Source organism: Lissotriton helveticus, chromosome 10 (assembly GCF_964261635.1).
Source record: "Lissotriton helveticus chromosome 10, aLisHel1.1, whole genome shotgun sequence".
NCBI lineage: Eukaryota > Metazoa > Chordata > Amphibia > Caudata > Salamandridae > Lissotriton > Lissotriton helveticus.
The window spans coordinates 324,496,867-324,519,922 of NC_136071.1; the positions used below are offsets into that span (position 1 = coordinate 324,496,867).

At 41.8% G+C, this 23,056-nt stretch overlaps 1 protein-coding gene across 1 annotated transcript in view; it reads right to left on the reverse strand.

Annotated features, from left to right (window-relative positions):
- TMIE (transmembrane inner ear) overlaps positions 1 to 23,056 on the reverse strand; it is a 636,311-nt gene that overhangs the window by 184,786 nt on the left and 428,469 nt on the right. The window contains exon 3 of the mRNA XM_078664238.1: positions 13,340 to 13,489. Coding sequence (XP_078520364.1) covers positions 13,340 to 13,489 — 150 coding nt within the window. The remainder of the gene's footprint in view (positions 1 to 13,339; positions 13,490 to 23,056) is intronic.

Here is a 23,056-nt window from a genome sequence, read left to right on the forward strand (position 1 = left end):
GAGATGCGTGCAGTGTTGGAACACAGTCGCGAGTTACCATGGAGTTATAATGGGAACGTAAAAGTTACAAAGTAGTAGATTAAGGACACTTCCGGATGGACTACGGTAAAACCCTTTTAAACTAGGACACTTCGAGAGTCAACACCCACGGGAGCACCGGAGTACTCAAGTTACTTCACCCAGGGAAGCCGGGTGCATAGGTGATCTTTCGTGTCGGGTTTCGTCGCAGTTTCCTATGGAGAGCTGCAAAGAAGTGCTACAGGCAACCAGGAGAAAAGTGTCCAGGTGGATCCAAGGGTGGATCGAAGATGAGAAGAACCTGAAAGCAGAGGGAACAGAGTCTGTGTCATTAGTCAGTGACCAGGAAGGAACCAGGAAGGAACCAGGCGATGTCGAGATGCAATCAGGTAAAGAGGTGAAGCTTGTCTCCGCAGCCACGTGGACCAGGAGGCGTCGACGATGACCAGGAGCTGGATTTGTGCTGTCCCACAAAGGATATAGATGTCTGCAGTGTCGGTATTCGGATTGGACCCAACAAGCCTTGGCAAACGCAATCCATGCATGAGGGAAGATTGGCTTCAGGTCAGACCAGCAAGGTTTGGGGAGCTTCTACTTCACAGGGAAGCTGGAACAAGTCCGGAGCAACCAGGCAAACAGTGTAGTTTTACAAGGAAGTCTTCGGAGGGCTAACTAGCCAATGGGCTAGCAACCGGGAAGACGCATCAAGCTGAAATGCAAGAGCAAGCCCCACGTGACACTCGTGTAGTGTGGAGGGCAGAGCTTCAGTACAAATGGCGCTCGGGTGTGGGGCTTCTCAAACCCCAATGCACAACTTCGAGGGTTCCTCAGAAGCTGCACAGTTTAGCAAAGAGCATGTAGTCCAGGGTGTCCGGTCCCACATCTCTAGTGTCCGCCACGGATCTCAGCTTTGCTGTGGATGTGGATCAGAGTCGGAGAAGTCTGGAAGTCTTCAGGTTCCAGTAGGAGCATCAACAAAGCAAATGGCAAGTTACTGGTGGTGCCTGTTTGCACAGAGTGGTCACTCCTGGACCACAAGCGAGATGTCTTCAGTCTTCTAGTCGATATATAACGTAGACGGTCCAAGAGTTCCATTTCAGAGTTTCAGTCCAGGATAATCTAATGTCTCTAAACACAGCTCCTATCTTTATATTAATCTAAGGGGTTGGATTACCTGCTAGGTCCTGCCTATGGGTGGACCCTGAGAAGGGGGTGGTTACACTTCTTTCTCTTTGTCCAGTTTCATGCCAGAGCTGGGGCTGGAGTGCCCCAGCAACTGGTTTGAACCGGGCTATGCATGGAGAACCTTGTGTGCCCAAGGCAGTGTCTCATTTTGCAGCCCTCCCTGCCCCAATACACTAAAAGCCTGCTAGCACCTCCCAAGGCAGGAAACCTAATTGTCCAGGCCTCCCCTGACGGAGTTTCATCCAGCAGCAGGAGGTCAGACTCGTGCCTGTGGCAGAAGCATCCATTTTGTGATGCTGAGGCTCTGTTTAACTTTAAGCGGGTAAAGCAGTAACTACATGTCTTCTCCCTCTAGAAGGGTGGAATGCTACCCCCGCCGCCAGAACTGGAGTGGGGTAGTATTCCAAAGTGTTTGACACCTTACACGACATGTTTTGATAAAGCCAAACCAAAGTTGGCATTAACTGCGAGGATAATAATGCACTTAAGAGTATATTGTATTGCTATATCATAGAACAGCTATAAGGACATGGTTCCGAAAGCAGCAGAGGGGCTCAGCTCATGCTAGAGCACCCTCTCACATAAAACCAAGCACTCTGCCTTCAGGATTGTCAAGGCCTTCCATAGGAGTGACTTATAGGTATATATGTGTCTATAAATAAGGGTAGATATAGGTATACTATATCTAAGCAAGGGGTGATTACACCACCTTGCCCAAGCTGAGTGATCAGCCTGTGGTGTCAGTTTGGATGGCCAGCCAGTGGTGGAATAATACATGCTGCAGCCCCTGGTAGGCCTTGGATGCACCTATGCCCTGGGTACCTATGGTACACTATACAGGGGCTCACAAGGGTGACCCAATTCCCAATTAGGTATGTACCTAAAGTACATGGTATCAATTTAGAGAGAGAACAGCTGGGCTGTGGGTCTGATTAGCAGGCCCACAGCCACACTAAAGTCGAAAAACCAGAACATCACAGCAAAAAGTGGGGGTGACCATAGGAAGCAGACCCTACTCTCCTACACCATGTTGCAAAGATGCCATCTAATCTTTGGAAAACCTTTTAATGTGTAGTGGATGTAAGGTCGCCTACCAAAGGAATATGGGAGTATTCATCAATAATGACCAGAAGAGGATGTTGATTCTCAAGAGGACCAAAGAAATCAACAGCAATTCTCTCCCTAGCATGATGTGGCAATTATGATATGTTCAAAGGGTGCTGAATAACTTGAGATTAAGTATTTAAATCTTTTTCACCCATTTCATCGAGATAAGGAAACCAGACTCAGTCATAGAGAGTTATCTTGGTGGCAGCTATTTCTCGATGTCCCTCACAGGAGACAACGATCACTTGTTGTTATAGATTCTCAATAATAACAATTCTTGCACCTCGCATAGAGAGGCCTTCTTGAGTCACTGAAAGTTAATCTCTGACATTTTTCAACTTCAAATACTCACTGTTACTAGTGAGGGGTCTAGAGTGCTGATTCCACAATTGATGAGTAATCATGGCAGCTGGTGTACTTGATTTCATAATAAAATGGATGTAGGCCTCCACTGTCTTAGATGGGGTACCAGGGCATTGCAAAGACAATAATAATCAGCAGGATTCTGAGCTTTCCCTGGATGATGAAGAATTGTATATTTGCATTCTTGTAACCTCAAGCCCCAATGTTCAATTTGAGGAGGCATTTTGGATTTGGGATTGCCATATGTCGTCAACAGTGCTTGATAATCGGTTACTACTGTGAAAGGCTTTCCGTACAAAACACATAGAAATATTTGCAAGCCCAAGCCACTGCCAAACTTTCTTTCCCAGGTCGCAAGTAAGCATGTTCTGTTTGTGGCAGGTTTTTACTGGTTTATGCCACAATACTTCTCCAGGCATTTGGCTGTCTGTTGTTCTGTGCAAAGACTGCACCTAAACCAAAAGGGTTAGCAACAACTACCACCATTGTAGGAAGTTTGGGATCAAAGTAGGCCATTTCAGTGGCATGCTAAATATATTCCTTGATTTTTTTGGATGCTCTTCTCACATTCATGTGACCAATTGAAAAGACACATTCTTCTTTGTCAGTTCTCATAACAGTCCACTGACCATAGAAAAGTCTTGTATGTATTTTGAACAGTAACGGGCCATTCCAAGAAATGATCATAACCGAGAAATATCTTGTGGAGAATTTTTAGTAGACAGCGCTTGCACTTTTCCTGGGTCAGGTTTAATAACCCCATCAGAAAAGACATGGCCAAAGAATTTCAAGCTTTTATTGTGGAATTCACATTTGTCAACATTCAGAGTTAAGGCTGGCTGCATCATTCAGCAAACAACATACTTGGATTAGGGCTTTGTCATGATCGTTCTGTGTGACTCAGAAAACCACTACGTCATCACTATAGTTAAATACATTTGAATCAGGCTGTGTGATACATCAAATTACATCTTAGAAAAGTTCTGTAGCAGAAGATACACCAAATCTCAATCGCTTATAGCCTTAATGACTTTTGGAGCTTGGATCTCACCCTTGGCCCTCATCGTAGCTCTATACTTCATGGTTGCCTAGGGAGTTATTCTGAGCCTCTACCTGGCAGTTTTGGGTGGTCGGCCGCTTGGTTCGGGACCAACTCTGCTATCACAACTCCGGCCCTCTTTCCGGGGCCGCTCCACTGCACACTGTGTTACTTTCTTTAGCCACTTCGGTAACTAGACAAATCTTGTTTACTACTAGTCCATGAAAGCAGATAATGTTATTATATTTGGTCAGCTTGGTGCTTAAATGTTACTGAATAAACACCTGATTAATTTCTGCTTCATAGCACATGAATTTCAGTTTGACTTGTACTTAACTATAGCTGTGTGCTGCTTTCGTAACCTGGTTGCATCCGCCTTTGACATTTTTATGCCGTATAGCCTGTGCCATTAATTTCCGTAAAGGCACAGTACCTTTTATTGTGGACGTGTTACTCTGTTCCTGACCACCAACATGTAGGCTTTCAATGTTGCTTTCTTTAACTTCAAGTGCTTTTTACCAGCTGGCGTTGCGCTCAGACTCCACTGGTGCAAGCATCCATTCTGCACTTTGACTGCATGCACAAGACGTTTTCTGGACCCCCACAAACTGTCTGGAAAAGCGCTTTCATTTTACGGGATTCATATCCCCTAGCTTGAGCTTGACACCATTTGTAACATCCTACCTGCCCAGGTACTCATCAATAACCATGCCACACAGGGAGATCAGTTTTTCATGCCTTTATTCCTCTGTGTGAGACAGACCTCAAGATTGTAAGCCTGCCTTCAACTCATCCCTCCAACGCTTACGTCACAGGCCTATGGCGTACAGTGGGAACCAACAAAGTTTCAGGAATTGTTTAGTTACAAGACAATACTCCTTCAAACATGGTAACATTGGACTATACCTAATTGGTATATTTAATTTGCTTATATGCACCTTGTAAATGATACTACATGTACTCAGGGCCTGTACATTAAGTCCTAATAGTGGGCCTGCAGCACTCATTGCACCATCTACTAAAGTGGCCCTTTAAAACATGTCTCAAATTTGCTATTGCAGCCTGTAGTGCAATATTAAACTCCCATTTCGACCTTGCATTACAAACCTTCAGCCAGGCCTAAAACGTCCTCATTAATACTTGTAAGTCACCCAGAGGAAGACCCTAAAGGCTTATTGGAGAGAGTGCATTGTATTTAAAATGTAGGACATGTGTATTTAAGTTTAACATCTCTTAAGTCGTTTTCACTGTTGTAAGGCCTATATCTCCTGTAAACTAACAACTAACACTGGGTTACCATAATACATCTAATAAGTCCTAACTTTAGATGGAGAGCAGATTGAGACACTCAAAAGAATTTTTAATTATTTAAATCCTCTATAATGGTAAAGTTGGATTTCAAATCACAATTCTGAAAATGCCACTTTTTTTTGTCCCAACCAACTGTGCCTTTCTGCCAGTGTCATGACTGTGAATGGCTCTGGTGTTGGGATTTGTGTGTTGCTTTCAGACCATGAGAAAAAAAGGGGCTTAGGTGTGGACAGGATGGTCTACCCTGGCAGGATGGCTAGTACACTGCCCCACTTACCCTTCAAAGGGCGTTGTCTACAGCATATTCCAAGGAATCTGACACCAGGTCTGCCCTGTCATTTTTCACCCCAGACGGTCTGACCAGGGGAAGAATTTTCTAGTACCAGTGTTGGGGGTAGGCCATGGAATGCCCCACACAAAGGCTGGCATCATATATAAATATTGAATCAAAGGTAATGAATCACATGTGTCAAAGATTCAGAGCCTCAAGAAAGATATTTCTGAGACCATCAACCACTCTTTTTCAGTTTGCAGTGTATATGTATTCTCCGCTTGTGTGGTTTCGTGGTTAGCGTCATCATTGGGTCTATCACTTGCTCACTGACTAAGAGTGGTAAGTGAGTCAACTTACAAACACTATGTAAAGAGCATTTCAAGTTGAGAACCCATTCCACATCGGTCCTGATGATGGCTTCCCGACCCATAATGGAGCTCCTTGGCAGAAACATGTCGACCATACCATGACTAAAGTAACCCTGGGTGGAGTTCACGGAGTTGCACTACGCAAAGATACGCAAAGTGCAAAAGAAACTCTGCTGTACTACGCGGAGCTCCACAAGCGGCGGAGTATGGTAGAAAAATGCTGTTCGAAGTGATTGCACAGTGCTGGATGCTTGTCTGCACTGTGCAATCATTGCGAACAGCACCATGCACAGCGCAAGCTTACCTTTTCTGCGGCTCGAGTAGATTTTTACTCGTGCAGCAGCTTTCTCAACGTGAATGGGCAGTTTCTCAATACGAGTGGTAGCGAGCATTGGCGACCACTCGCAATGAGAAACCTGACCCCCGCGTTGGAAATCTTGCCAGGAGGTTTATATTCTATGCTCCCCAACTTGATGTTGGCGATCAAGAACGAGGAAAAATCTCGCCTTGAGGTGGATTTTCCTCACTCGCTTTGGCCAACTTGATGTTTTTCGGAACTCCGCGAGCTCCGTGTAACGCTGAGTGTGGGAAATTCCACAAACTCCACGAGCAGAGCGGAGTTCACCGCCCAGGGTTAGACTAAACCATTCGGTTTTGTAGACTACTAACTTATCCTCACTAACACTGCTGGTGGTTTTAACATTGTCCCTCTCCTAGCTCAATAAAAAAGTCACACACTGAAGAGGAGGTCATTTTTCCCTCTTTTCACTACTTTCTCAATTCAAACAGTCTCCCTCCTGGTGGAGGAAAGTAGATCGCTTGGAGAACAGAACACTCAAGTGATAGACCCAGTGAGGATGCTATCCAGCAAACCACACAAGCGGAGAATACATATACACTGCAACCTGCAAAAGTGTGGGTGCGGGACTCCAAAACACCTTTCTTGAGGCTCTGGAACTTTGACACATGTGAGTCATTCCTTTTGATTATGACTGTATTACACATGGAAGCTGAATGAATCTCTGCTCCTATCTCCCTTGCATTTTTAGAAATAAATATTGGATCTCCAGAGCCCCTCATCTGTCCACTCCTGGGCCTGTGGAAGATTCATAAAATGGATTTCCCTGCTTCCCTGCTGCCAGAGGGGCTCCCCTGCTGCCTTGATACTGGAAGGACTGCCTTGCTGCCTTACTGTCTGTTGAAAGAGGACTGGGCCAGCTTCTTTAAATCCAGGGCCACCAGAGTGACTCCAAAGGCTAGCTGGCTAGCCTCCTGTGTAAACTCCAGGGACACAATAAGCTTCAGAGGCGTCCCTGCAAATGATCAGCTGACCACCTACAACTGGACCTGCTTGGACCCACGTATGCCCTGCTGCTGCCTCAACTGGAGGTTACTCCTCACTTTCTGGACCCATGGCCGGCATCAGTGGGAGCTCCTCCTAAAGGAATGAGAAAATCCTGAAGTTTGGGCAATGGCGAAGGGGCCTGTGTGCTTCAAACCAATGCCCCTAGCGATGACTGCCGATGCAAAGCTCTGGTGAGACCGGTTCTTCTCGCCAACTGTGACCATTGAGGATGACCACCAACGCAAGACTTACACTTCAGGCTACAACATCAACAGCCTGTGGCAACTGCCAACGCAGAGCTCCAGCAACTACTGCATCTTCATTCTACAGCAATAACTCTCTGCGAAGCTCAAGCTGCTCCCCACATAAAAAGCCTCCTCCTCATGGCCTCTCCAATGTGAACGGAACTCTTCACATCTGACTAGAGAAGGTACATTTTCAGTGGGACTAACCTGATCCCAGCATATGACCCTCACTCCATCGCGGTTGGCCTGAATTTGTGACTTTACCCTGGTTAAGCAACCAGATGATCTCGAGTGGCACTTTGTTTTTATACGAGCTATTTTCACTAGAAATATTAAAATGGAATATCTTTCTTTCTGCTGAGTGGATTTTGGTCATTCTAGTATCATTTTATTTATAAAAATTTGCTCTAGATTTCTAAATTGATATGGGATTTTTCTTTTGTTGTGTTTTTACTTTATTACTGATTGTATGCTGCATACATTCTTTACATATTGTCTCTAAGTTAACCCTGATTCCTTTTTGCCAAGCTACCGGGGCGTTAAGTACAGGTTAATTTAGTGACTTTTGTCATTCACCCTCAGACGGACTGTGGTTTTGCTTGAGTAGGGCTTTCATCCCTCTCATCCAATAACCCAAGTTCTTACAGTAATGTTAAACTGTTACTTGTCTTTTAGTCTTTACTTAAAGATGTGATCTTATCTTCAGGAAACTTTCACCCAGAAATACATACAGTAAGTGAGAGAGGGGCTAAAGGAACCAGATTTACCACAAATATGCATTTCACTTGTGTGGCTGTGTCTATAAAAGGAAAAAAAAAAGATATCCCGGCCGAAAGAAAAGATTATGAAGAAGTTACTTCTTGGATAAATTGTTGTGGTCTCAACCATATTGAACCAAAATTTAATATCTGATTATGGGTGCAAACCAAAAGTAACAGAATATTGAAAAACTTCCCAGCTTCCTGAGGTATTTGGATCCCAACCTTCATTGCTAAAAAAAAACAAGTAATTTGGGTGTATAGAATATGGAACTCAGTGAAATAGACATTGCTCGACTTTGCTAAAAATTATCACAAAAAGCATAATTGGTTCATTAATTAAGTCCAAATTGGAATCCACTAATTCTATATTGATTAGGTGCCCAAGGAATTAACAGCGTAACTGGAATATGTGCAAAAAACAACAGCAAGACTGGTTGTTAAATGATAGATATATAATACCATCTATTACTAAAGCTTAAATGCATCACCTTTAATACTGCATGTCTACTTTTAAGTGGATCTAGGAGTGGCCTCAGTCAATCTAAGAGAAATGGGGCCAGATTTATAGTTTGGCAAGCTTCCTGCTGCCTAGCAGCATGGCACAGAACATTACATCCACCCTCCTTACAGGCTACCACCCACCATATTGTGAGATCCCCCAGCCTCCATTGGCTCCTGTAAAGAAATAGACAGTTTGATGAGCAACCGTTATGTTTCAGATGGCTACTTGCCAAACGTTTTTGTTTTTTAAAAACAAACTCCAAAAGTAGGATGGTGTTTAAAAAAGCTAAAATGCTAATGACCCAAACTCCTGGACGTTTCCTCCCGGGCTGTGGGGTCATTTTATTTTCTGTTCAGGACTAGCAGGGTTTCCCTGGGAGCCCCAAACAGAAAAAAAACATCAGACTGTTTTTTTCTAAATTGGGCTGGCAGCCTGATGTTCTTACATAGGTGGCCCCTAAGCGGTCAAGGCGTCACTGTAGGATTTCTGTCGGTAATCCCCCCAGCCTCCATTGGCTCCTTTAAAGAAATAGACAGTTTGATGAGCAACCGTTATGTTTCAGATGGCTACTTGCCAAACGTTTTTGTTTTTTAAAAACAAACTCCAAAAGTAGGAGGGTGTTTAAAAAAGCTAAAATGCTAATGACCCAAACTCCTGGACGTTTCCTCCCAGGCTGTGGGGTCATTAGTGTTTATTTTCTGTTCAGGACTAGCAGGGTTTCCCTGGGAGCCCCAAACAGAAAAAAAACATCAGACTGTTTTTTCCTAAATTGGACTGGCAGTCTGATGTTCTTACATAGGTGGCCCCTAAGCGGTCATGGCGTCACTGTAGGATTTCTGTCGGTAATGCCAGCATAGACACTGCCGTCAGAAGCTTGAAGGTCCATCTGACTCAAAAAAGAGAGGGCAGACCAATAGCCAATTGAGATAGTATACTCAGCCTTGATAACATCTCCCCCTCCCGGAAAAATCTTAAGTGCAGCTTCAAAACTGCCTGCCTCATATCAAAGTCCGTTTGTCACAAAAATCAAATGATTCAAAGAGTATTGGATACAGTGAAAATCCACTGTGATTGTTCAGTAGAAAAAAAACTATTTTCCTAGAGACCCCTCACCCACCAGGGTTGCCCCTTGGTGGCATGCTTCATCATTGGGGTTCATCCCAATCCTCTATAGATTGAGGTGAGTTATGCAGGAGCACCTATTGGTGTATTAAATGATAAGGGTGGTAAGGTGGGGGGGAGTGGAAAATTACGTTAAAACAACCTGACTAGTAGGAGAATTTTTTTTGTTTATTGCTGCTCCTAGCCGGTAAGGTTAAAATCAGGGGTTGTGACTGAAGGCTATAATAGATCCATTTGCTTCAGAAATTATATGTCAACATGTTTTGAGCCGTTCCCCTATTGGCTCTTCTTCAGGACTTATAGAGAATCTAATCCCAATAGTACCACTCCTCAAGATCCTCCAATGAGGAAATACTGGGTTGCATGCCATGCGCATGCACCTAATATACATATCGTTACGAATTGAGTAATCACATATATCTAGGACACTATACTATTGCATCATGGTCTTTGCCAGGAATGAGAGACCTGTAGTCAAACCTTTGTCAAGGCCGTTCTTGGCTTACTCACCTAATCGCTTCCCTTGATACTGCATCTCTCACTCCAAAGTCCTTCACACCAGGAAACCAACCTACCTTGCGTCCAACTCATGAAAGAATGCGGGAGAAGAAATCTAAGAAGCACCAACATTATGCTTCTCACTTTCCCCAAAAAACACTAACAACAAGCACTTGCATCCTTCTTTTCGGGGAATGCCCCCAAAATCTGGAACCCCCTCCCTGTGCATATCAGGACAAACTCCTCATTTATGAGCATCAAAAGACAATTAAAAAATCTCCTCAATCGCCCCCTCAACCCTTTAGACTCTAACACCTAGCACATCACTTGACTCTTTTCCTCATATTATTTACTGTATGTTTGTTCCTCTCTACAACGTACTTTGACTCCACCCTCAAAGAGTCTGTATTACGTATCTGTAATATATGTTCTACAACACTGCCTTTACTTTTTATTTTTTTTGTCCTCATCTTCACCAAGACTTTCACAGATTTAACAAGCCAATTTTACACTCTTTTATTCCTGGGGGTGGGGGCCCCATGGCTCACTGTTTCCGTCTAGGCCCCTTGGCCTTCCTCACAAATATGAGGGTTGGTGTAATCATAGGACCATGTTGAAAAAAAAAAAAACTCCCGGGACTTGGTTGAGACTATTGGGGCTTTAATTAAATAATCAGATGTCTATGTCGTGCCCATCTTGTGAAGGGATGCCAGATGTTAGGGGGGTCGTCATTTCCGGTGTCTAATTCCAATCTTGACATATTAACTGCTGCTCTAAGCCAGTCTTCTTTATCTGGGGGGGTAGGAGATTTCCAGTTAATACATATCTCTCTTCTTTCTAGAAGTATTAGGTACAACATTAATGCTTTTTGAGACTGAGAGAATACTCCCATGGTTTGTTCATTCATTCCAAAAAAGACTAGAGATGAATCTACTTCCAAACCGATGTCGAATATGGATAACAATGTATCCCTGACACCCTTCCAGTACATGGTTAAGGTTGGGCATTGAAAAAAGATATGCAGATCGTTTGCCTTAATTTGGGCACATCTGGGACAGCTTGGTGGCGGGTCTAGGACAAATTTCGAAATTTTTTCTGGGGTATAATATAACCTGTTTATTACAAAAAATTGTTTTTTCTTCAATGTGGCCGGTTTCACATATTTATATAGGGTCTTCAATGAATTTATCATATAGTTCTTCAATATTTGGAATGACTAATATTGAATTCCATACTAATACTGGAGGTGGAGCAGAGCCTCCCTCTGCTTCTTGGATTTGTGTGTACCAAAGAGCTATCTTTCTCTTCCTTGGGCTAGGATCTTGTAGTAACATTTCAACTTCCAAGTTACCTAAGATGTCGTCGGCTTCTGATTCGTACCAAGATTTTAGCTGAAGATACTTAAATCTTGAAAACTGAGGACCTATCTTGGCTTGTGAAAATTCCCAAGGAAGAATGCCCTCTGAATCAACCAAATCTGACCATCTAACCATCCTTGCATTTTTTATAGACATCGCCAGACTGTCTTTCAAACAGAGTGGTGTCCCAGGGGAGTCCCAAATTGGAGCGAAATCCGAAAAGTATCCTAAGCCCCAGATGGTTCTTATTTTATACCAAGTGGAGAGTGCTAATTTTAACACCTTTAGCCTGACTCTTTTGAAAAATCTTGGTGCACACTGCCTTTACTATGTCTGTTAAGCACTCTGATACCCCGGGACTTGCCAGTGCTATATAAAACGCTTTAAATAAAAGAAATAAAAACAAAAAAACACTGTCCACCAAACTATAAATCAGGCCCTTGGTTATTAGCCCACTCACATTATACAAGGCTAGGCAGCATACTTTAAGGTATACAGCAGTCATGGTTCATTTTTCTTTCATTTAATGTGATTTTATATAGCACGTACTTTACCCGAAGGTGTCAGAGCGCTTTACATAAGAACAAGTTGCAAAACATAAGGACTAAGGATTTCATGCGTTACATAAAAGATACAAACAGAAAAAATTGCAAATGTACAAGATGTAAAGTCACACAAAGAAGAGACTGGTGATTAGAGTTATCTCTATATACATAGGGAAGGGCTACAGATGGATATACTCTAGGGAGTCACAGGAATGGTAGACAGTACAGAGGTCTACTGCATATACTAGTGATTAGAGTTATCTCTATATACATAGGATCCTAGAGAAGGAGAAAATTGACAGGAATCTTGACTTGTTGGTGGTCCTGGGCCACATGTACATAGGTTTTATTTTGTGAGTTCCTAATATCAAATTTTTGCGATCCACTATTATAAAATTGCAAACACCTATGTACCAATGTGTCCGTGACACATTTAGCAATTCCTATTGGGGTCACAATTGACCCACCTCCTTAAGATTCATGAGGTAGGTTGCAATTTGCGACCCATTGGGAATCGCTGAAAACAGAGGGATTGTGGTCTTTTTGGGACAGAAGACCACTGTATATGTGTTTGCTTTTAAATAAAGCAATTTTTTTTATGTAACTGCAGCCCGTTATCCTTAACGAAAAATTGGATTCATTTAGGAAAAAAAAAAAAAAATCATTTCAGTTTCATGTTTTAAGAGTAGGCAGTGGTCCCTGGGACGGTGTTGCAGTTTTAGTGCTGCAGTAAAATAGCATTTTATTTTTCAGGTCAATTAACAAATTTAGCAAAATTGCAGCAGCATACATTTTTGCCAGTCAAGCAAAGCATGCCTGCAAATTTTGGTGAAATACAGCACTGCCCAAGTTTTTGTAAATCTAGGTCCAAGTCCAAGGAAGTCTTAAAAGAGCTTTTTGAAAGGCTTTCCTAGTGTTTCAGTTTACTCCAGGCCTTAATTAGAGCCTGTGTTTGCAGGTGGAGCCCTCGGGCACTAATTCTTGGGGAGCACTTATTTGTCCCTATTAGACTTTGACCCAGAGCAAGAGAGAAATCAAACACACAAGGGGCACAGATGGCGGAGGAGAAAAACTGTAAAATGATGACAAAGTGAAAAATCAGAAACCTGCAAGAGTGAGATAAAGTGGCAGGGAGTCCCTGGTAGTAGCTTGCAGAGGCATGCTTGGTATTCAGCACTCTGACATTCAATACAGGTTATGAGAACAACCTTGGGCGCCCACAATTAGTATATAAAACTTTTTTTTACCAAGTAAGTTTACACTCACAATCTTGTAATAGACACAAAGGAATACTTTACCTCCGGGAATTTCCGTGAGCTCGTTTAATGGTGGCACAGTTTCGAGCTTGTCGGCATACTCCTTTCCTGCCTGCCGTTGTGCATACCGTGCCTCGATCTCCTTTTTGGTTCGTGGAATTCGGCACTTGAAAATACAACATAGTGTGATGACTGAAAAAAAACACAAATCAATCACCAAGGGCAATTTCACACTAATAATAGGAGTGAAACAAATACATGTCTGAGCAGGCAACATTTTTAATGTTCAATATAGGGGCCTATTCACAAAGGTGTTTTGGAGAATGTTAAGTAGAACACCTATAGAACGAATTCTCTATATGTCTTTGTAAATTGACCACAAAGTATTAAAACAGGACTGAGATGAGACTGTTTAGGGGGAATACATATACAGTCAGACATTCAAAATACTTTATTCAGTCAATTAAAACCACAGAAGTGCATACAATCTAGTAAACACATTGGAAATAAAAATATAAATACGCCTTCCCTAAATTCTCAGGCATTAAATTATCATAGTATTTCACATAAAATGTATTCCAAGCATTACTACATAGAGCCCATATATACAAATATTCAAAGAACCCCGTGTTGTAACTTTTTCTGACAGCCACAACTAAAAAACTTGCAATACTAAAACATTGCAATGGACTGTTTAACATCTGGAGGTATATTAATGCAGGTCTTAATTGCAAGAAGCCTTTGTCTTTTAATAATGGTAATATAAATCGTTTAGGGACAGAAAAATAATATTCACAAAACATCATAAAATGCAATGTGTCCTGAGTGGAAAATTTATCACAGGAACAAGGGCCCAAATCTTTCATCTTACATCACCCCTGAGGTTCTGCCAGCATAGATTGTAAAATATTTCATCTGAACCTTGTTAAAAGAAAATTATGAAAGGGAATTGCTATTTCAATTAAGTAAGGTTCTATTAACCGGGTCATTTTTAGTAATTTATACCCAGGATATGCCTTCTCTGATGAGCTCATTGGGTGAATCAAATAAATCATGACGCCCCAATTTCTCATCTAAAATCTTTATATAGCGTATCCAGAGGGAATTATTTGCTTTGTCTAAGGACAAAAGTCCTCAGCTATTTGCGATTCAGCTCTATTTCTGGGTTAATCCAAATCCTAATTCAGCACAAAAGTGGGGCCATTGCTACCAGGTCAGAAACATACCCTACCCCCAGTTCCTGAGGGACAATATAAGAGGGTACAGATTGCGGACTGAAAGCAGATTTCTAAAATATGTGTTCTCCACTATTTGAAGTTCTCCCTTCTCCTTATACCTCCGAATGTCAAACCGATAGTAAGCGATTGCAATGCATTTGGCTCTAATATATATTTAAAATAGCTTGAGTTGGTTTAGCCTCCAACCTTTTTGCAAAATCAAGGACTGCTATAGTGGCTCTTGTCATGGCATTTCTTTCTGCTTTTCTTTGTGGGGCCCATGTTTCTCTATCTTCAAATAGGACCCCTAAATAAAAGAAGTTAGTCACCGTTGCTATTTAATTTCCTTCACCAAATTGGGGTCTCTGTTTTCTAGCTCTTGGTCCCTGTATCATTATGTGTGATTTGGCAAAATCAGTATTTAAGTCCATGTAAGCCATGAAATCCACAAAAGAGCTAAGTAAGCGTTGAAGTTCCATAGCTGTCCTCACCATTAGCACTGCTTCGTCCGCATAAAGGAGCACAGGAATAAATTGATCACCTGCAAGACGGATATCTTTACAAGGTAATCAGAGAGCTGAATCTAGACTATTAATGTATAGCGTGAACAATAGGGGGGCTAATGTACGCCCCTGTCTGACTTCCCTTGATACCTTTGTATGTGATGAGAGCTTACCCCTCTGATCCTATCGCACCACAGCAGTAAGATCTTTGTTTAAGTCAAAAGAAAAGTTAACAATGTTCTGATACACTCCTGTATTGATCAGTAATGTCCACAATTTTGATCTATTCACACGGTCCAAAGCTGAGGATAGATCCATGAAAGCTAAATATAGTGACCCCCTTTTAGCTACAATATATTTCCCCACTATCAGCTGTAAATTGAGACGCTGGCCTATCTTTCCCTTACCGGTCCTAAAACTGTATTGTATATTAGAAATAACCGTTCGCTCTTCATGCCAATCAGTCAATTTTTGGAGTACCGCTCTGCCTAGGAGTTTAACTGCTGAATTGATCAGCAATATAGACCTATAACATCGTGGGTCATCTCTCTCTCCCCCTTCTTGAAAACTGGGATGGTGATAGACTGTGACCAGGACATTGGCAAACCAGTCAAACAAGCAGCATTAAATACATGTGTGAACAATTTGGACCATTGTGGCAGATTTAACTTATAAAGATCAGCCGGCACGCCGTCTGGTCCGTGTGCTTTATTATTTGACATTAATAAAACTACCTCAGTTACTTCCTATTTGTAAAAAACAAAAACGTATTTGCCACAATCATGTACAGGAGGGAAGAAGTAGCTACTTCAGTAGGGTTACCATATGTGTTTTGAAAATGTGTAACCCACTGTTCCCCCGGTGTAGTACAATCAATTGGGCTAGTTCTAGGTCCTGAGAATAATCGTCTGTTAAAAATCTCCCAGAACATAGCGCTGTTTTTAATAACATCCGTGCACATTAAGTCATTTGAGGCTTCTCTTTTGATTCTTGTTTTTTTCCGGGCTTCCGGAGTTTGCTTATAGACTTTTCTGCACACAGCTATCTGGTCATTATCTTGAGGTACTTGCTTCAAGGTATTTATTAATTACAGATGGGCCTCTGAACATTTGTGGTCAAAACCATCGCGACCCTACTCTCCCTGGCTTTGCTTACAAGTTCCAAGAGGGGTTTCAGCAACCTGATGGCATATCCTGCCATAAGCATTTAACAATGCTTCCCCTTGAGTAACGCCATCTGAACAGAGTCTAATGTCACCCCTGGAAATATTTAATAAATCATTCATAAACTGGTTGGGTACTACTCTACTTCATTTCAGCCTACATGCCTCACCACTATTGATACCCCCATTTGGATTTTTAATCTCCTTATCCCCCCATTACAGGTTTAGGCATATTGGATTATGGTCACTCAATTAGGACCACTTAACCATATAGCATACAATATGGTGGGTCAAACAGGAGGTAGTAAAAATTTAATCAATTGTAGTGTTTGATCCACTTCCAGTGAAAGAGGGCATACGATCCCCAACCTTGTCTTCCTTCAGGTATTGTAGGTAAAAATCAGCCATAATATCCTCCAGTAGACCTCCTTGCTGTGTATGCTCAAAATACACATTTGGGCAATTTTTGGGGCTAAGCTCATCAAATACATGGCAATCACTCAGGCATAAATGCACATTAAAATCCCCATGAATTGATAAGGAATAAGAAGTATTTCTGCTTATCCCTGTACGACTCTAAAAAGATTTTAAACTTAGCAAGAGCTCATTCACAAAATGTCTCTCATAAGAGTTATAAAAATTACCAATGAGTATTTTTTGTGTCTTTATGAGGGTTAGTTGAACCACCAAGAGATTATTGGAATCTGATTCAAGCTTTCAATGGGTACCCAGAGTGTTGAGGGTGATAAGGGGAAATAAACCCTGTTTTTCTCTACTGGCCTGTGAAGGCTGTGCAGGTTCAAAATAGGACATAAACCCATCCACAAAGAACGTATTTTCAGTTTCCCAAGTTACTTGAAGGCCCAGCACATGCTGTGCCGTTAACCTATCAACCCATCTTAGGTGTTCTCTTTTATTGTTTAACCCAGCAATATTCCAACTAAGAGCAGTTGGCTGGCTAACTGGATAGGCTATCACTTCATTCATGCTCCTTAAGAGGGGTCTGCAGGAAGTGAACTGTCCTTGGTCTAGGGTAAAGAAGGGGGAACTGGTGTAAATCAATTATCATTGTCCAGCTGGCCCACTGGTGAAAATCTAATTGATGTTTCTATGATGGACTACGGTGGACCCCTTACTCTAGATGATACATCTCTCAAAGGATATATAGAAAATCCTGACTGCGCTACCTCTTTTCTAGGATTAAAAAATTCAAGTGCCAATGCTCTAATTCCTCCAGTGCCCAGGGTAATTTCTGCATAAATCAACATCCCTGCAATACCAAGCTGGTCAAAATCAATTGCAATACAGTCCCCCTTTTCCACTTCAGTTCTTGAGCCTACCCATCTAGCCATGATGATATGAGAGGTAGCCTGTGCTCCATGTCCTGATACATTTTTACACCAATATTTAGTTTTTTGTATGAGCTCTGGGGTCGATTCTGCAGTTTCTGCTTTTAGTGGTGGTACTCCTACCAATACTACTACCAGGAGTGTTGCCTCAGGGGTTAGCTGCAATCTACAGGTGCGGCCCTCCCTAGATATTGATTTGGCCGGGCGACAAATATCTCGCTTTTGTGATGCTCTTCTATGCGATGAAAGAACTAAACTCCCAATAACTGATGAGGGGTGGGCTACAGAGTAGGATACATTGTTATCAGAAACCCTTGAAACAGACCCAATGCTATGTTTAGCCATTTCAAAATCATCCACAGAGTGGCCAGAGTTAAAACTGTTCAGTTGACCCTGCTAACAAGACCATCTTTCAGTTCGCTTTGGTGAATATTCGATAATTTAGCTGCAATGTGAGTGATATTTTCGGAAAGCCATGTTCAAATAATCCATTAAAGACTCTACTTAGCCCATTGCCCCTATCAACCCCTCTATTGTGGAGCTAAAGACTTTTACTAATTTCTCATATAAAGTCAGAAACAGGGGTTCTACTAGTGACTGAATACACCTTCCCACAGTGGATGTCATAGATTGGTGCAGCGGGTTATCTTTTTTCCAAAGGCACTTCTAGATCTAAGTGGGAGGTAGAGGCATGTTTTGCTGTTATTGCTGATCCTTCCATGGAAGTACCAGCCTTTGAGCCTCTTTGTATCTTTTTTGGCATGATCTGCTCTTTCCGGGGATGGTGAGGTTCACTATATGATTATCTCCCTCGGGTTAGTTGTCTTGGTAGTAGCTCGTTTAGGATAGGTTCTCCCAGGCCTACAACTTGCTTAACTTTCACAGCTACAACCACCATTAGAAAGAAACAGATATATATGATTATAAGCACCATCAGAGTAAATAAATGGCATAATTCTACATGGTGCTAAAACAATGAATATACGCAGGTATATAGATACATAGCAGTAATCATGAGTACTCCTATCATGTAACCCCTTACTAGATGTACCTAAGTGTACCTAGCATGTATGTAGCTGTATAGCCAAGAATCCTCCTAGGAAAGAGCCAACCCCATTACCTGATAGGAGAGAACGAAGGACAATATCTTGGTCTTGAGTTGGACATCCGAAAGGGATGTCAGACCACTAGGTGCCGGAGTGTCTGCATGCAGGGACTTCAGCGTCTTGTGTCTGCAGGAAAGCTTCTCCCCTGGTTTGCCCAGCGAAGATGTTGTACTTATATACCCGAAAGGTACCTTCGGGGTTCTACCTAAATGTGTCATGGTACTGTGGGCTTGTCAGCCAAGGATGATGATAGTGGTGACTTTTGTACAGAGTTATTATGCAATCCATCTGTGATACTAAGAATCCTAATGCATAATATATGAGGCTAGTTTTCGAAGAAAACCACACAACATTTATGCGGCACCTAACTAGGCAAAAGGTCAGCACCCGAGCCGGTATGTAGAGCAAGGAAGGACAAATGTAGGTAAAAGGTCATCCAACTACCTACCTAGACCTATATTGGGGTATTTTGGGGCTCATCATAGCTGCAGATCACTGACAGGCAGTAGACCGGCAAGGGCTTGTGGGACTTGGAGTCCCCAGAGGTCGCTCTACACTCGGCAACAGCTCCAACCTGCGATGCACGTAAGCAGGGGATACATGCAGCTCTTCAAGAAGGTCCAGAAAATGACATGGGACTGACCCCAGCTGTGTGAGCACATGGAAACAGAATGCGTGTCCCCCAGCACAGCGGGACTCCCTCATGCTTTAATATCACTGCAGGTCACTGACAGGTGGTAGCCCAGCAACGGCTTGTGGGACTTGGAGTCCCCAACGGTCATGCTCCACTCTGGGTCGGCTCCAATCTTGGAATGCATGCAAGCAGGGCACAAGTGCAGCTCTTCAGGAAGGTCCAAAAAATGACAAGGGACCGACCCAGCAGCGTGGACACACAGAAGTAGAATGCAAATCCACATATACAATTAGAACAAATAGAAAGGAGAGTGCTCTCTGCACTTTTAACGGAGAACTGGACGGTTTGGGGCAAATCACAAAGGCATGTAAGATCAGGTAAAAAGTACTTGTGTAGTACTCATAATCATAATAAGCTTGATTTCGGCAGTTGCCATAAAGGCAAACACAATAGCTTAAATTGTAAAAAGACATAGAATAAAAACACTTAAAAACATAACTTATAAATTATATAATAATTAAGATGTTTGTAATACCCCCAGATAGAACTAGCAGCATTTAGGGGAAACATAACATATAAGTTATGAAATAATTTAAATATTTATAATATCAACAATTAGAACTAGGACCATATAGGGGGAACATCACGACCAATTTAAGATGCAAAAGTGAACTTCATTAAACAGCTCCTATACTGGTTATCTACTGTTACACAGTATATAAAAACCATAAATGACAGTGAAATAAAACTCGGACACACAAGAATCAAAGGGCCAGGTGTATTAAACCATTTAGCGATTCCCGAATTGCAAATCCTTGCGATTAGCAATTAGGAAATCACAAAATGTTATGTATGAAAGTGTATTGAACACTTTCTGCAATTCCTAATGGGTCGCAAAGGACCCATCTTGTGAATGTTAATGAGGTAGGTCGTAATTTGCGACCCGTTAAGAAACAAAAATCACAGAGATGGTGGGCTTCTGAGATCAGCAGACCACCATATCTGTGATTGCTTTTAAATAAAGAAATCTTTTTTTTGTAAAGCAGGGCTGCTTTACAAAAAGTAAAATTGAAAGTTTTTTTCATTTCTTAAGAGCTGGCAGTGGTCTGTGGGACCACTACCTTATCTTAAAAAATGCTTTTAAAAACATTCATAAAGGGGAATTTACCGAATTTTACTGATTCGGTAAACCGAAGCATTTGCTACATATCATTTACCGATTCTAAAATACCGAATCGGTAAAATTCGGTATTTTAGAATCGGTAAATGATATTTACCTACATCTGGCCCTATATGTATTATAAGGAAAAGTAACTGCATAGTACTCTGAAAGTGTAATCTCTTAAAAGTTTCTTTGAATTTTGTGAAATGTCACGGAAAGAAATCATGCAATTTTGCACAACCCTTGTTACTACAGACAGGTTTTTCTTGAACAGGTAAAAATTATTTCATGGAGTTAATTTACAATAAATAAGTTAAGATATTTCAGCAAAGACCCAAAGAGAGAACAAGATATAAAAGCATGAGAGAGGACGATTGTAAACCAGTGCCTCACTCCACTGCTGAGTCTCATGTCAGGACATGCAGGTCAAGCACATACGACTGAGCCACATGAAGCGCCAAGAAGCCCCTGGGCGTACGCGCGCTTTATAAATTTTTAATAACATAACATAACATGAAAACCAGCAGGCCCTCGCCAACTTCCTAAAAATTCCCTAGTAGGGGTCTGCGTCTTGAAACAGCACCGTCTCCCGAGATAGCTCATAGTATCAAGTGACCATGATGGTACTGCCGCAGCTTAAACTGCTCCACTGCCATGTGTGATTTTTGACATGGACATGATGTGGTTGCAAAGGGTAGCCATCTATAGTCTGCACTACCCCGCCCACACAATATCACAATAGGAATCATCTGATGCCTCATGTCATTGGCTCCTGAACAGTATATTTCCATTTAGAGTTTTAAATCTAGGTTTATTTGTACTTTTGCTGCTTGGACTAATGAGTCTTTGAACCTAAAACACCTTGTAAAAAAGCCAGAGTATCATTGGCATAAAGCTTAACTTGTTTGTCATTAAGACACACAAACTGGCTCTAGTGAAAGCACGATCTAAATTTTATTAAAACCAAATAGTTAATGTCACCGATAATTTCAAGGTCATTTAGAATATTGTAGCTAACATCACCAAAGAAAACCGTAATGGATGGAGTCTTCATACCTGATGCGAAGAAGCTATTTAAAGCACTGCAGAATCTCTTCGATACTAAAATTTAAATATCAGAGCATCATTCAGTGCCACAGATGCTAAACTTTTCATGTCAAAGGACCTGCTTGCACCGTCCTCCACTTTATAGGATCTTGTATCCGTCTCCCTACCAAGTTCAAGCTCTCCAAGCATGGTTATTTTGAATCTGGATTGACTTTTCATTCCTGCCAATAAAAATTACCAGATTTCCTCAGAATATTTTGCCACAACTTTGGAAATTCTCATTCCACTCTGCAAGTAAGCTATCATAATCCCTGTACAAATCCAGTCCTAAGGTTTACTTAAATTACGAAACAAATTATGTTTTGCCAGTTTTACTGAATCAGCCGTGCCAAAACTGTTTTTGCTTTTTAAAAGAGTGCACTTGCAGGCGTGTGTGCTGTTAAGGCAGATGCCAATCTGAGTTATTGGACGCTATTAGTCTTCGACAACCTGTGCATGACTTTAGACACTGGAGGCTATGCGTCTCTTGCCCTTTTTGACCGCACAGGAGCTCTCAACAATTTTGCAGCCCATCTTCCTTCCTGACAGTTGAGTGAAAATCAGAGCTTTAGGGCCGGTATTAACAATGCTTTGCACCGGTGCAAAGTCTCCAAACGTGAAAACTGGAAAACAGACCCAAAGTAGCATAGATTCGGCTTATGCAATGCTTTCCACTACTTTGCTACTTTGTGTCAAGGGGCATCCCAAGGGTGGTACATGGGTGTTCCCATGCCAACCACCTATGGATTTTGACTAAAAAAGGTAGGCAAGGCTTAGTGTAAAAAAATGTATGCCTCCTCGAGGCAGGCATAACATTGGACACGTTTTCTATTCTCAAAACATTTCTAAAGAGATATAGAAAATCTGCATTTTTTGTGTGTTCACCCCAGATTTCCTCACCTTTTGCTGGGCCCTATTTTTGCTGAGTTTAGAACTCTGTGCACATCACCCCTAATCAGAAGTAAACTCAATGTGCTCTCCCTTTAAACGTGGTTACGTTGACTTTTTCCTGATTGGCACATTTAACTTGCCTATAAGTCCCTGGTACACGATGTGGAAAGGATATCCAGAGCCTGGAGAAATGCCACTTGTGTACTGCAGCACCGACTGTGCTATCCACTATAGTGGCAGTGCAACATATATACAGGCCTACCTGTGTAGCCTGACTGCTGTAGTGTTAAACCATTTAAAGTGCTTCAGAAGTTCTTCAACACTAAAACTGAAACTATCAGAGCTTCATTCAGTACCACAGATTCTAAACCTTTCATGTCAGAGGCCCTCTTTGCACTGCCCTTCCCTTTCTAGAATCTTTTATTTATCTCATACCATGTTCAAGCTCTTCAAATATGGTTATGTTAAATCTGGATTGCTTCTTCATTCCTACCCATAAAAATATTCAGATTTGCTCAGAATATTTTTGTCCCTGTTATAACAAAAATTTGAAACTTCTCATTCAGCTATGCTACAGTTCTGTCTTCTTGGAAAGAAGCTATTATCATCCCTCTTCTGTAAATCCCAAATCTAGTCCTAAGGGTTACTT